General features: G+C 40.5%; 1 protein-coding gene across 1 annotated transcript in view; it reads left to right on the top strand.

The window, feature by feature from the left end:
- The first annotated feature begins 11,438 nt into the window (after positions 1-11,438).
- LOC134639727 (heterogeneous nuclear ribonucleoprotein L-like) overlaps positions 11,439-16,478 on the top strand; it is a 59,501-nt gene continuing 54,461 nt past the window's right edge. Inside the window, exon 1 of the mRNA XM_063491100.1 lies at positions 11,439-11,790. Coding sequence (XP_063347170.1) covers positions 11,569-11,790 — 222 coding nt within the window. The 5' untranslated portion in view covers positions 11,439-11,568. The remainder of the gene's footprint in view (positions 11,791-16,478) is intronic.

Below are 16,478 nucleotides of genomic sequence, written 5' to 3'. Positions count from 1 at the left end.
CAATGATTGATTACACAGCAACGGAGAGTAGACTTTATCACAGTAGATGTCTTTCTGAAAGTGCTGTAACTAAGTTTAAGAATATAATCCACCCACTGTTATCATCTTCAATGCCCTGTACCAACATAGAGCAGGGCAGCTATCTGAACGCTACTCCAACAGAGGTCGATTATCTTGTTAATAATTTTACCTCCTCACTACGTACGACTCTGGATACTGTAGCTCCAGTGAAAACTAAGGCCTCAAATCCGAAGTCCCTGACTCCGTGGTATAATTCTCAAACACGTAGCCTAAAGCAGATAACTCGTAAGCTGGAGAGGAAATGGCGTGTCACAAATTTAGAGGATCATCATTTAGCCTGGAGAAATAGTTTGCTGCTTTATAAGAAAGCCCTCCGCAAAGCCAGAACATCTTACTATTCATCACTGATTGAAGAAAATAAGAACAACCCCAGGTTTCTCTTCAGCACTGTAGCCAGGCTGACAAAAAGTCAGAGCTCTACTGAGCCAACCATCCCTTTAACGTTAACTAGTAATGACTTCATGAACTTCTTCACAAATAAAATTTTTATCATTAGAGAAAAAATTACCAATAATCATCCCACAGATGTAATATTATCTACAGCTACTTTCAGTACCATTGATGTTAAGTTAGACTCTTTTTCTCCAATTGATCTTTCTGAGTTAACTTCAATAATTAATTCCTCCAAACCATCAACGTGTCTTTTAGACCCCATTCCTACAACACTGCTTAAAGAAGTCCTGCCATTAATTAACGCTTCAATCTAAAATATGATCAACCTATCTCTAATAATTGGCTATGTACCACAGGCCTTCAAGGTGGCTGTAGTTAAACCTTTACTTAAAAAACCATCTCTAGACCCAGCAGTCTTAGCTAATTATAGGCCAATCTCCAACCTTCCTTTCATATCAAACATCCTTGAAAGAGTAGTTGTCAAACAGCTAACAGATCATCTGCAGAGGAATGGCTTATTTGCAGAGTTTCAGTCAGGTTTCAGAGCTCATCACAGCACAGAAACGGCTTTAGTGAAGGTTACAAATGATCTTCTTATGGCCTCTGACAGTGGACTCATCTCTGTGCTTGTCCTGCTAGACCTCAGTGCAGCGTTCGACACTGTTGATCATAATATCCTATTAGAGCGATTAGAACATGCTGTAGGTATTACAGGTACTGCACTGCAGTGGTTTGTATCATATCTATCTAATAGACTCCAATTTGTTCAAGTAAATGAAGAGTCCTCTTCACACACTAAGGTCTATTATGGTGTTCCTCAGGGTTCAGTGCTAGGACCAATTCTATTTACATTATACATGCTTCCCCTAGGCAGCATCATTAGAAGACATAGCATAAATTTTCACTGCTATGCAGATGACACGCAGCTCTATCTATCCATGAAGCCAGGTAACACACACCAATTAGTTAAACTGCAGGAATGTCTTAAAGACATAAAGACCTGGATGGCCGCTAACTTTCTGCTTCTTAATTCAGATAAAACTGAGGTTATTGTACTCGGCCCTGAAAATCTTAGAAATATGGTATCTAACCAGATTCTTCCTCTGGATGGCATTACCTTGGCCTCCAGTAATGCTGTGAGGAACCTTGGAGTCATTTTTGACAAGGACATGTCCTTCAAGGGACATATTAAACAAATATGTAAGACTGCTTTCTTCCATTTCCGCAACATCTCTAACGTTAGAAATATCCTGTCTCAGAGTGACGCTGAAAAACTAGTTCATGCCTTCATTACTTCCAGGCTGGACTACTGTAATTCATTATTATCAGGAAGTCCTAAAAACTCGCTGAAAAGTCTTCAGTTAATCCAAAATGCTGCAGCAAGAGTCCTGACAGGGACTAGAAAGAGAGAGCAGATTTCTCCTGTATTGGCTTCCCTTCATTGGCTTCCTGTTAAATCCAGAATTGAATTCAAAATCCTGCTCCTCACTTACAAGGTCTTAAATAATCAGGCCCCATCTTATCTTAATGACCTTGTAGTACCATATCACCCTATTAGAGCACTTCGCTCTCGCTCTGCAGGCCTACTTGTTGTTCCTAGAGTATTTAAAAGTAGAATGGGAGGGAGAGCCTTCAGTTTTCAGACCCCTCTTCTGTGGAACCAGCTTCCAGTTTGGATTCAGGAGACAGACACTATCTCTACTTTCAAAATTAGGCTTAAAACTTTCCTTTTTGCTAAAGCATATAGTTAGGGCTGGACCAGGTGACCCTGAATCCTCCCTTAGTTATGCTGCAATAGATGTAGGCTGCCGGGGATTCCCATGATGCATCGAGTTTTTCCTTTTCACCTTCTCACTCACTATGTGTTAATAGACCTCTCTGCATCGAATCATGTCTGTTATTAATCTCTGTCTCTCTTCCACAGCATGTCTTTATCCTGTTTTCCTTCTTTCACCCCAACCGGTCGCAGCAGATGGCCGCCCCTCCCTGAGCCTGGTTCTGTTGGAGGTTTCTTCCTGTTAAAAGGGAGTTTTTCCTTCCCACTGTCGCCAAAGTGCTTGCTCATAGGGGGTCATATGATATGATTGTTGGGTTTTTCTCTGTATTTAATATTGTGCGATCTACTGTACAATATAAAGCGCCTTGAGACGACTTTTGTTGTGATTTGGCGCTATATAAATAAAATTGAATTGAATTGAATTGAATATTATTGTAGGGTCTACCTTATCACTGCCACAGAGACGCAGTGTTTAGAAAATGCATCTCAGCTGTTCCAATACTCCTGACACATACAGGATCACTATGGGTTTTCGCTTAGGCAGCGGTTGTCCTTCTCTCCTGGATCAGCTGGAGCTTTCGTTTGGCGCCTTCCCAGCTTTGACAAAAGTCCAGCTGGGATAAATGGACTGATTCTTATATAGCGTCTGCTTCCCTGGCTGCTGTGTCTGTGGGGATGGTGTTCGCTCTATGTTGTAGCGTCCTGATGACGGCCAGTTTGTGCTCCAGTGGATGATGAGAGTCAAACCTTAAATACTGATCCGTATGCGTAGGTTTATGGTACACATCAGCTTTTAAATGTCCCCCATTACTGACAGAAATCTCACAGTAAAAGCAATAGAGAAAGTCTACTCCCCACTGCTGTGTAATCAGTTATTGTAAATTTAAATGTCATCAGGAAATGATCAGACAGCAGAGGGTTTTCAGGAAACACTGTTAAATGTTCAGTTTCTATGCCATATGTTAAAACAAGATCTAGAGTGTGATTAAAGTGGTGGGTGGGTTCTTTTACATTTTGAGAGAAGCCAATTGAGTCTAATTACAGATTAAATGCCATGTTGAGGCTGTCATTTTTAGCATCTACATGGATGTTAAAATCACCCACAATAATTATTTTATCTGAGCTGAGCACTAAATCAGATAAAAAGTCTGAGAAATCAGAGAGAAACTCTGTGTAAGGCCCAGGTGGACGATAGATGATAACAAGTAAGACTGGTTTCTGAGTTTTACAGCTGGGTTGGACAAGGCTAAGCATCAGGCTTTCAAATGAATTAAAAGTCTGTCTGGGTCTTTGGTTGATTAATAGGCTGGTGTGAAAAATTGCTGCCACACCGCCCCCTCGGCCTGTGCTTCGAGGTTTCTGGTAGTTAGAATGACTCAGGTTAAGAGCCTTGGTGTCATCCTAGACAGCTCACTATCATATAAATCTCACATCAGTAATTTCACCCGTTCTGCCTCTTTCCATCTGCGCAACACAGATTACGTCCTTCTCTTTCCACCCAGTCTGCATCCATTCGTTTTCATAGTCTTGTTACCTCCTGTGCTGACTATTGCAGGATTAACTCTGTAAAAATGATGCTACTTCCAAAATGTTTATATGTATTTCAATGCCTTCCCATCCTGAGTCCCAAATCCTTTTTTAAATCTTTTGTGGACTTATATGTAGATGGACAATTTGCAAGTTTTTCTCAACTATCTACCAAATTTGGCATTGCAGCTGCTCAGTTTTTAAGGGTCAGACACTATGTGCAGACTATGACAGTACAATTCCCCCCAAAACCTCCAGACAATATTTTTAATGGTCAAAACAACCTCTAGGGGCACAAAATCAGTTCTGTGCAATTTAATTTACAATTTAAATGTTCTTCAGTAGCTGCATCAAATCTAAATGGGAACAAGACCTTAACTTTCATATCACAGATGAACTGTGGGATTCTGTCTTTGACCAAGTTCACAGTATATCAAGTGTGTGCTCGCTACACACTTGATATTGTTCAATTTAAGATAGTTCATCGTGTGCACTGGTCCAGGGCTAAGTCGGCATGCATATATCCAGAGATGGGCCCAACCTGTAGAAGGTGTAGGGGTGCTCCTAGTACACTGATTCATATGTAGTGGTCCTGTCCTTCATTGGCTAACTTTTGGAACTAACTATTGGTCAGATGAGTTATCTTACTCAAGTGGAAATATTCTTCTCTCCCCTCACATGCACAATTGGTAAAAGATATAATGACTTGTATGTATTTCGAAAAAATTAGATATACAGGTCGTGGATTAAAAAAGAAAATTATAAATTGTGGTCTCCTTTTCTGGACGTCTTTGAAAGACCGACAACTATTGTCTGTGAGTAGCCAGCAGGGGCTTGGCTTTTTGTTTGTTTTTTCCTTCTTTGTGTCGGGGAGGAATCCATAATGTGAACATTCTGAAGTAGTCTGTATTGTACGTTGCACTGAAACTTTACCTAATAAAAAGACTTTGGTAAGAAAGAAAAAGTTGTTTCTGATGTTTCTGGGTGCCGCTAAATTGTTGTGTCCAATATGTTCTGAAGCCATCTGCCACAGGATGGAGCATTGTTGTTGAGAAACAATTATTGTTAGTTCTTTTAAATGCGTAAGAATAAGACATACAAACATACAAAGGGCAAAATGAGCTTTGTATGAGGGGTGGATGAGCTTTTTGATAGGGTGAGGAGTTCAGTCATTAAGGAGGGGCTGCTCCTCCACACTGAAAGCATCCAGCTATACAGTTAATTTCAAATTCTGGTTAATATTGATTTTGCTGCAGACATCCTCATTACATTTGTGATTTGAACTCTGGATGTAAGGTGTGAATGCAGAAAAAGGCTAAATTAACTGAAAGCATACCATTAATGCAGATGAATGCGAACGCAAAGTCCATAAAGAAAAATGCAAAGCATCCAAACAACTTACTAAGCATGAGTAGGCCAACATACAATGAAACAAAGGCTCACAGGAAGATGGCAGTATGTATACACATGAGGGTAATTAGAAGTAGATAGGCACCAGGGCAATGAGATGCACAGGCATGTACATCTCATTGCCCTGTGTGCATGTGGAGTCCTGTCTGTGCCCTTCAACAATATCGTTTAAGTATTAATCACAATTTTGCTAAATACAAGGATTTGGCTTTCATCAGTCACATGATGAATAATAACCAAAACTCACCCTTGACAGCAGAGCACGGTGGTTATGAGCCGGGAACGAGCTCGCAAGGACCACGCGCAGTTTTTGCCACCTGAGCAGTGCAGAGATGTAGGGGAAACACACAAATTAACTGGGAGACGCAGACTGATGCAAATGAAACCACTAAGTGTACAGCATACACTGTAGTCTATAGCACACAGGAGTATTAGGTTATTATGTACACGTTGGTCAACTGTTGGTTGTTGCAACTGGCAAATTGAAATAAATGAGCGTGCTGTGTGTGCAACAGTGCGACAAACATTACCTGTCCTTTTATTAACTGCACATATAGTGCTGGTCATAGCTGCTAGCTGACTGGGTACGGCTGTCAGGGCTCTGAAGCTCTGTCCACCGTTTTAGGGAACATATTTAGTTTAAAGGCACAGGTAATAATAACACATGTACCAGTCATTGCATTGCAGAGGTATTCAAGTATATATATAAAAAAATAATAAACACAATTGCTGTGTTTTGGATGTATAAAATTTTTCTATCACTAATTTATTATGGATTAGGTGTGAGAGTTGTTAAGTATGGAAAATTAAATAATAGATCAATGCAATAGCAAATTGTGCCTTGTTCTCAGATGGACAGCAAGTGGAGAGTGATGGATCAGAGGAGGAGATGGAAGGAGGAAGAGTGAGTCACAGGCAGAGTCTAGTTTATTTCCTACACTTTTTAAAATCTGTTGCCTTATGGTTTCAAGATCTGTCACCAGTCTTTGCATTTTACTGTTACTGTTTTGAGATCGCCCTGCCCTCCGGCACTATCAGGAGCAAGAGCAGCAGCAACCCGTCAACAGCAACATTGTACCCCAGATTGTACCAGAATCAATAGGTTCTGGTTACTCGCTTGATTCTGGATCTGTTAAGAGACAGAAAGAAAATGGGCTCCAAGACTCCAGGTTCTTCTTCATGATATCTATCTCTAAGCTATATTTAGGCTAGGTGCTAGGCTTCAGAGTTATTTTGTTTTTATTTGGAAATGTTTGACCAGCATCATATTTTCATGTTGTGTATTATATATGATGCACTGTACACAGATAACAGATTAGCATTCTCAGGTACGCAGGGGGGCAAAGGCTGGGTACCCCATGGACATAGTGGCGTTTATGCTCATTTTTACCCATATGGCCAATTTAGAAATACCAATTAACCTAACCCTCCACCTCTCCCCCTCACTGTCACTCAGCACCGGATCCCCACAGGGCTGTTTTCTCATTCACTTACTTTACGCCATATACACCTGTGACTGCCACCCGCCTAACATCGTCAAGTGTGCCGATGACACCTCTGTGGTTGGGCTCATCTCTGATGGAGATGAAACTGTGTACAGGGCAGAGGTAGAGAATTTATTCCGCTGGTGCTCAGAAAATGGCCTGAAAATAAACATGCTTAAAAGAACTCATCGTGGACTCCAGGAGGCACAGACAGGTCCAGTCCCCTCTCATTTCTGGGCACCCACATCTCCGCCTCCGGAGACCCACAACGCCATCACCCTGGTAAAGAAGGCACAGCAATGGCTGCACTTCCACCGTGTCCTGAGGAAAAATAGCTTGGTCCAAAAGCTGCTGCTGCCACAACTGAGAACGGGAAACCTACACAGAGGGTAATTAACACTGGTCAAAAAATCACTGGCTGTCCTCTGCCACCCCTGGAGGCCATTGCTAGCTCCTCCTGTCTCAGGAAAACCGGGGCCATCATAGTTGACCCCTTGCACCCTGCTCACCAAGTACCTGGCACCTCAGGTCAATCAGGTTCCTCAGGTCCAGACTCAGGCTTTAGCACAAATGTGTAGCAAGTTTATTCTCATGTATCTTATGTATAGTCTGTACTTGGACAAAAAATCAAACATATCATTTAAGACTTGAACTAGCTGTACCACAACCAACCAACATGTGAATGAGAATAATTAAAATTGTACATGTAACATTTTGTATTTATGTAAGCTAACTGATATAGTTACTGAAACCATTAATCTCTCCTCTTCCCATCTATTAATAATGTGTGTGTCTGTATGTGAGCAAGTGAATCACACCCTTTTAAAAGTATTAAGTGAAAGGATCATATTAACAGTCTCGTCTTTCAGCTTTAGTCTTGTCCAGCAGGCTGAATTGCCTGAAAGCTGATCTGAATCACAGCATGAGTGTGAAAACAGGCTGCATGAAGGACCACACACTTATGATTAAGCGTGTGTACAAGGAGGAACAGGAAATGGCTCGGCTATATTGCGTTATTCTGTTTGTGACATTAGTTTCAGACCGCATAGGCAAGCAGCCAAGCACACTCACACACATGTAGTAAGAGAGGAATTACAAACCACAACGCAGCAGGGCAGCAGGGTTGTGCAAGGGCCTTTAACCAGCGACTTACCCGATTAAACAACTTTTTCAAGGTTCATTCAGCCTCACACCTTTCAAACATTAGGATCACTTGAAGAAAAATGTCACTATAATTAATGCACAACCTCTGTGGTGCAGAGTAGAGAACTTCATGACATTAAACTAGTAGTTTAACTAGATTTTTTAGTAGCTTGCCAGTAGTACACATTGGTATTAGCAAAGTGATTCAAGTAGTTATTTATTTTGCCTTATTTTTTTTAGTTAATTATGAAAATCACAAATAATTTGAACATAATGTGACCATTGGCTCTTGAATGTAACTGAAACCCTTTCACAAGTCTGCCCCACTTTATACTTTCTGTCATAAACTAGTATGCTGTGAAGGCATGCACAGGCATTACATCGTTCAGACAGATAGACCATGGACAGAGGGTGGTTTATGCTTTTTGCTCACATAGCGAAAATCACCATGCATACAAAAAATACTGATCATAGCAGAAATACTGTTCTAGCAAACTTCATAGTCAAGATCAGCTAGCAACCCTGCAGACCAGCTGATCTCAGTCCCAATCCATTTTCCCAGTTTGCTCAACTGGTACTCTTCTGTGCATCCTATTGCCAAATCCCAAATGGGATGTGCTAATTAAGTTGTTGTCCTTTGGACTACCTCAAACACTTTGTTCTCCAAAGTGCCTGCACAGCTGGTGTGGAGCACCCGTAATTTTGTTGTACATGCACAATGACAATAAATTGCTATTCTATTCTACTCTATTCTATTCTATACATATATATCTATATCTAATATGTATCTGTGCGTGTGTGTGTGTGTGTGCTTATTCCCAGCAGTAGGCCAAGAGGCCTGCAGTATTTGACCTGCGAATGCACTTGTTGCACTTTGTGCAGTTGGTAAAAGACCTTGTTTTTAGGCCTGTGCAGAACCAGCAGTGTCTGTGTTTTCTGTGAAGGCAGGAGCAGCGGTCTGTAACTCTACTGCTACAGCAGCAGCAGATACTGAGCATGGCAGGTGTTTTCTCTGCACGATCCCAGAGAACGCCATGGATATCCCCAGCTCCTCTAAGAAAACCTTCATGTGCATGTTCTTTGCTGGTTTCAGGAGGGATCCACAGCAGTGAACAGCACTGAAGGTGGAGACATCAATGCGATTGAAGAGCAGGTCAAGAGGCCACCATGTGGTCTGCCTCCTACAACTATAAAAAAAAAAAAGAGAAGTTCCACGTATCATATCTCTTGGACATCCACATCACTTCATCCTGACACTCACTGAATGCCTCCTGCGTAGGCTTGTCCTTTGCAAAATCAACTGCATCATGTCAGGAGTGAAGAAAAGGTCAAGACAGACAGCGTATCTCATGGACCCTCAGATCAAGCATCTGGACATGAGATGTCGACTCACTGTTAGGATGGGCAGGATCCTGTGAGTCCTCTCCACTTTCATGGGAAGTGTCAGAGGCGCTCACAGACGTGGAGCTCTCCACTGAGCATTATGCATTCTCCGTTTAAGTTTGTCTTATTGAGATGAGTCCTGCAGCTCCCTGACAGATAAAGGCTGCATGACCTTCTCTAAACCCTCTTCTGCACTAAACTCTTTCTTCATTTTTTCTCCTTTTCTTTGCTGCAGGTCTTTCTTCTTCTCTGCTCACTAATGAAATGACCCCTCAGCCAAGCTGCATGCTAGAGTACAGCAAGGGCAGGAGGCCATGTCGCTGCTCGAGCGCCATTTCAAAACACATCCCTCCAAGATGACCTTTGTTCACCCCTGAAATGATCAGTGCATGTTTACACATTTACACAGTGTCACATGCACACATGCACGTATGTTCTCTCTAATTCAGACACACATCAATACAAGTCTGGTGGTCGCATGGCTCCATAATATAACTGGCAAAAATACAAGAATTTCCTGCATTGGCCTACAATGGGGAATCTGGTGGATTGCAGTAAAAATGTCAAATATCACTAGTTTTTGTTTTTTCAAAATGAAATGCTGACATTACAGAATCTATGGTTTTATACTGGAACGGCAGAGAGATTCAAACATTTGGTTTCAATGGGGCAGTTTTGGCCACGAAGGTGTTGAGAGGGAGTATCTGCTATTACACAAAAAATAATAATCCAATCATATCAGTTTGGTGGCAAATCTTTGACATGTCCAAGACTCTAATCACCACCAGTGTGCCATCTCTATATAATTTATTATATGTAAAATAACTAGTTTGAACGACTGCATTGTCGTTCAAATGTTTAAACGGCACTTAAAGGGTTAAAATCCTGAAAATGATTGAATGTTGGATCATTTTGATAATGGCTCAGGTTTGTTGGGTAATTTATGAGATTTTTTTGCGTTTATGTTTTTGTGCACGAAGGTATTGAAAGGCTACAAAAGAGTTAATGTCATGCTTAGTTTATTGGCACTCTTGAATAGAATGGAACCTGTAACAGCAAATGCCTTTTGTAAAACCTAATCTCTTCTTTTCTTACCAAAACAGTGTGTAAGTGACTGCTGCAGAGAAAGACGAATGTTTCTTTCTACTTCTGTATCTCTCATCAGTTACATCAGACACAAATTAAACGGGGGGTGAGACTACACATTAAAATACCTGTAGCTGTTGGTGACTGTACATTCCCATGCAACAACAGGAAATAAGTTGCTGACCACATTGATGCATCAGGCAATGCTGACGTGATGTTATGATTTGATAGTATCTCTGAATGAGGGTGTCTGTTTTTATCTAGTTTTTCTGTTAAGTTCAAGATTTACTGACAGAAAGCTCGCAGTTAAAAATAAAATAGCAGACTGAGTTTGGCATAGTAATTAGAATCTTTGTGATTAAGACCTGACAAATAGTTTGGAAAATGTGATAAAGTGTTACTACTACTACTGATAATAATAATAATTATTATTATTATTATTAAGTGTGCCTATGTAATGGCACACTTATTGTCATTACTATTGAAATGGAAAAGGAACAAAACCAGAGCTATGTGCAGAAAGGATACCCAAGATAGGAACTGAGAAGATCCGCTTTTTGCTCTTGTTTAGAGGAACTAACCGTTACGTGTGAACTTTGACAGATTGAACTGGGAAAGCGCGTCTAACAAAAAGGCTATTCAGTTGGATTTGGGGATTTCAGTTAGTACCTGTGCTAGAGCCCAAGTCAGGATAGGTTACGCTGGTCTCAGAGGGCTACATAAGGGTTAGGGTTAACCTTTTACCTGTCTAAATGTAAATGTAATGTAAGGAAATTAAAAACATATTTATGCGACAATGAGCTGTTTTCTCAAATCCCACCATGTTTCTGGATAATCCGGGCATGACAGAGGATAAAGATGACTTTTCCTTTCATGATGCTGCAAATTCACACTCACACTGATGCTCTCTCTCCCCCTCTCTCTGCTTTTTCCAGCCCTCTGTGGTTTTCAGTCTGCCTCTCCCTGCATTGTATGTTACCCACCATTCCTCTCCGCTCCCTCCACGCACTCCTCTGCATAGCCTGGAGAGAGCCTATCGGTTGACGACTCGATTCCGACCAATGACACGCCGTGTCTGTAAGGCGCAGGACCAGTTTCACCAATAACAGAAGGCACTGGGCGGGACATATATATAGAAAATCACTGGCGCTGGAGAGAGACAGACGCATCCGTGGAAAGGACCCGTGAGACCAGACAGGTACCAAAGGATCATTCTCGGCATGGACGTATCAGAGTGACCAGCTGCAGACACTGTCGCTTCGTCCACCTGATCCACCACCGAGCATGTCTACTCCAGAAGAAGCCGGCCAGCGTGAGGAAGGGGAGTACGGAAGGGCGGCTAAACGGCTCAAAACAGAGGAGACGGAGGCGGATGAGAGAGAGGAGGGGGAAGAGGAGCTGGAGGAAGGAGAGGATTCGGACTCCGGATCGCTACCCGGTAACGGAGAGTCGGCGACAGACAATCGGGCCCGGTGGAGCGCGAGCCAATTCGGAGCAGGACTGAGGGTAAGGAGAGCAAAAATGTTACCTAACGGTACCCTGCGGCACAGCATCACACACCAAGCCGGGCGAGCCCGCGCGCATGTGCGCGCGCGCTGTCATGCAGTCTGTGCCAACAGACATCTACCTGTCACACATATGTCGGCGCCGACATCACCGACACAGTGTAGCCTGAGCTATAAATCCAGGCCAATTTTTCAATGTAACGCCTGTGTTCATTCAGCCAGAGCAAATTATTCGATAAAATGCGTGTGGTGATAAATGTGCAAAATGTCCCGTTTTACCTTTGATGTTGAATATTCGGTTCTTTCCCCTCTATGGTGTCTGTTATTAGGGCTTGTGTATTTCCTTGCAATGCTGTGGTTTCCTCTCAGGTCACTGAATTAACAAACGCAGTGTTTTCAGTACAACTCATCGACTTGTTAACGTTTCCCACACGAAACTCAGAAGCCTAAATTTGGGTTTAACACAGATGTCCTGGTTTCTCTTTGGTTATTCATAATTACCCAGTGTCTCTTGTATCTGCTAATGTTGAGTCCATCTGATATCCATTTACAGTGCCATGAAAAAGTATTTACCCCTTTGTTTCAAGTGATGCTGATAACTGGCAAGACATTCATTTCACTCTGAAGAATTTTGGCCCATTTTTCTTTGCACAGTTGTGTGAATTCAGACAAATTGGATGTTTTTCGAGTATGAATGGCCAATTTAAGCACCTTACTAACCCTAACCCTAACTGTTATTGTGATTTGGCATCATATAAATAAAACTGAATGGAATTGTTTATGGTCATGCTAAAGCATCTCAATTTCTTGGGCAGGTTTTCTTGATAATAACTCTCACTGTGGTTCTTTGAAGTTACAAAGCCTTAGAAATGGATTTGTAACATTTTCCTGACTAATAGACGTCATGACTTTTTTCTTATTTGTTCTCAAATTATTTTTAGATCGTGACATGATGTGTTGCTTTTTGAGATTGTTTAGCCTGCTTCACTTTGTCAAATTAGCTTTGTAGCTAATCAAATTTGAACTTAGCATTTCAAAATATATGGCTAAACAGTTAATTCAAAATGTAACATAGTGGGGGTTTTTTGACATGAGGCCTGGTAGGTTTGGATGGCTTTTCCCCTTTGGTAAATAAAATCATTATTTAAAATTGCATTTAGCATTTACTCTGGTTACTTTTGTCTAATAAAATATTTTTTTGATCTAAAACATTTGATGATAAATATGCAAGAAATAAGACATCAGGTAGGGTACAAACCTTTCCAGTCACACATGGCCACGGTCACCACATCACGCAACATTTCATGACCATGTGAACATCATTTATTAAATTCTACTATCCCAGTCTTCACCTTTTGCCTTTAGATGACTGTTTTGAACTGGTGCATTATAAGTAAAAACCAAATGAAACTGAATTGACTTCCAGTATTTCAGTTTGGTAGGTGTCTCGTGCCTTAACTTGATCAAATCTGATTTGAAGACTTGCTCTCGCCAGCTTACAAGTTTGCAGATTCTGTGTTTTACTTACAATTGGCTGTGTGTCCTCGTCCATCAACAATAATAAATACCTGCAGTATCACACACTGTGCAGGAAATTAACAATTAATATGCACAAATACATATGTGCCACAACTGCAGTACCTTTATTGAGCCTGGGTCGGTCAGGGTCAGATCCTGAATATGGCAGGAAATGTTCTTCTACAAGTTACACAGACTTCAGGTTTATAAAGTGACAATAGAGACAAAATTTTAAGACAATTTCCAATAACTATATTTCTGATGACACAGTATTTAAAAAATATTGTATGGTTCGTCAACGCTTGCAGGCAGCAGCACCTACAAGTAAATGAACTGCTCCTTTCTTTTCATATGAAATACATACATAGAGTGCTTGCTTACTCAGAATTATTTTTGGCATATTGCACATAACAGGCTGTACCTATATTAGTAAATCACTCATTGCCTCATCACTGCTGTATGTTTTTGATCTGCTACATTGTACTGTTCTTTGTATCACCATTTACAAGTCGGTCCATTATTGTTGAATTTTGCACTTACATCTGCATTGAGACTGATAATTTGGCCTCCTTAGTAAGTCTGGCCTTTGATGTATCTGCTGATTGAGGAGCCAGCGTTGCAGCAGTATCTTCTGTGAGATTGTGATGAAGCCAGATTATATTAGTTTCTCTCCTATTTGAAACATTATATTTGTAGGAAACCTGTTGCTAAGGAAGACTTGACTTTGCTATAGGCTTTGTAGTTGAAATATATTTAAAATTCAAACAAATATACTTTTTTAACATCAGTTCAGTCACTAGTCATGTCAGTGAGTAATAGTGTTAAATAACTATGATGCCGTTATTGACCAAACTTTTTTTTAATAATTGAGTAACTCTAGCTTTCATCATTTCATGTAAATCTCACTGTTGCAAACCTAGTTTTTAAAATGTTAAAAAACAAAACAAACAAACATTTTTCTGCATTAGCTGTGTGTCGGCTAAAGGACTCCCAGCAAGCTGACAAATGTTATTAAAGTGGGTCTGTGGTCTGCTGACTGTGTGGGCTGGGTAGCTGGGTTAGAAGAATGCAGCTCTATGCTGAGATAAATAACCAACAGAGTAAATAGAGAAGTGAGAAGGGCTTTTTTTTAATTGGGTAGAACGATGTAATGTATATGACTGTTTCCTTTCTCGTTGTCTCACCATTACAGCGTGCAGGGGTATTAGAGTGGAACATTCACACACACGCATTCTGGGTTCTGAGTGAAGGTGGGATCACCTTGCATGTAATCAGCATTACATGCTTGTAGTCTAGTTTCCGAATACTTAGGTATGCATGCACGTACACGGTTACACATACGTCATTTCATCATTAGAGGGTGATTAAGAAAATGGATGCCCTGCTACTGTGTGTTACTTCAGCCATTAATTAGAGTCAAAACAGAGCACATGTATACAGTTGAAAGTCTAAAGATAGGATCCCAGTAAAAGAAACAACAAATGAAATAAGAACAAGTTTAAACAGAAAAGTAACAAGTATACAAAAGATCCATCAAACATCCAGTTTCTATGGTTGCTGAGTCCAGGTTGATGGTTTTTCAGAATCAGGATCAGAATGAGAATACTTTATTGATCCCTAGGGGAAATTATGCTGGTTACAGTGCTACAGTACAAACAATAACAAAAACAGACAATACAAGAATTAAGAGGTGGCACTATATATATATATACACATATATATATATATATATATATGTGTGTATATGTATGTATATATATATATATACATATATATATATATATACATATATACATATATATATATATATATATATATATATATATATATATATATATATATATATATATATACACGATGAAAGAGGAAACCAGCGGCTGAACAACAGCAGCACGTTTAAGCTTGATAAGCTGTTGTTAGAATTTATTTAATATTACTTTCTAGACCAGGATCCTTTTCTACGTAGCTGACGGCTGGTAACTGTACAGGGGCGGATCTAGCAAAGTTTAGCCAGGGGGGCCGATAGGGCATTAACAGGGAAAAGGGGGCACAAAGACATACTTTTCTTTCTTATTCTCATTTAAAGTGTCTAGCTTTTAATAAATAATTATCTGAATCTTACACCCCAAGTTTTAATCTGATGTCAAATGTATAGAAGTCCATTACTGTATATAGTAACTGTTAAGTCTAATATACCCTAGTAAGCTATAGTACTTTTTCCTTTGGGAAGATACCATCTGTGCAGTCTGCAATTCTGTTGAAGAAAGATGTTGAATCTATTTAATTATTGTGGAAAAATAATTGATTTTTGTGCATTTTTTTCCCCCACACTGCATCAAATTAAAGTTGATTACGTTAAGCATCATGAGGTGGAGGGTGGGGGGTGTTTCCCTATTTTTTTTTTTTGCTGGGAGTTTGCAACCCTATTAGTTAGGTTGCTTAATATTTCTGCTAAGTACTCTTTAAAATACCAGAGTAGGAAGGATGGAGTAGGTTTAAGTTTATTAGATTGATCAGTATTGCTGAACTATGAAATATTTTGGGTGCAGTGTATTTTTTACATACAGGTATAACAGAATAGCTTTAGTGTTGTTGTTTATTGAAACTTGAATATTAACTTATACAAAATGCAGCAATATATTAAAAAAACAGTTTTATTGATTAAAAAACACACTATATCGGATTCATATCGGTATCGGCAGATATCCAAATTTATGATATCGGTATCGGACATAAAAAAGTGGTATCGTGCCATCTCTACAAGAAACCTCCACGAATACATCACGAAGATGGCCCCAACTGACAGCGTGCTCAGTGAATACCTCAGGCAGCAGAAACCCAAGAAAGAGGAGGAAGGCGAGGAACCATCATGGAAGGACAGACCCCTGCACAGTATGTACCACCGGCAGATAGAGGAGGTGGCTGATATCCGGAAATCCTACCAGTGGCTGGACAAAGCTGGACTGAAAGACAGCACGGAGGCACTAATCATGGCAGCACAAGAACAAGCTCTGAGTACAAGATCCATAGAGGCTGGGGTTTATCACACCAGGCAAGACCCCAGGTGCAGGCTGTGTAAAGATGCCCCAGAGACAATCCAGCACATAACAGCAGGGTGCAAGATGCTAGCAGGCAAGGCATACATGGAACGCCATAACCAAGTGGCCGGCA

This window comes from Pelmatolapia mariae, linkage group LG13 (genome assembly GCF_036321145.2).
Source record: "Pelmatolapia mariae isolate MD_Pm_ZW linkage group LG13, Pm_UMD_F_2, whole genome shotgun sequence".
Lineage (NCBI taxonomy): Eukaryota > Metazoa > Chordata > Actinopteri > Cichliformes > Cichlidae > Pelmatolapia > Pelmatolapia mariae.
Note: the sequence above shows the minus strand (reverse complement) of the source record. Positions and strands in the feature narration are given on the sequence as shown.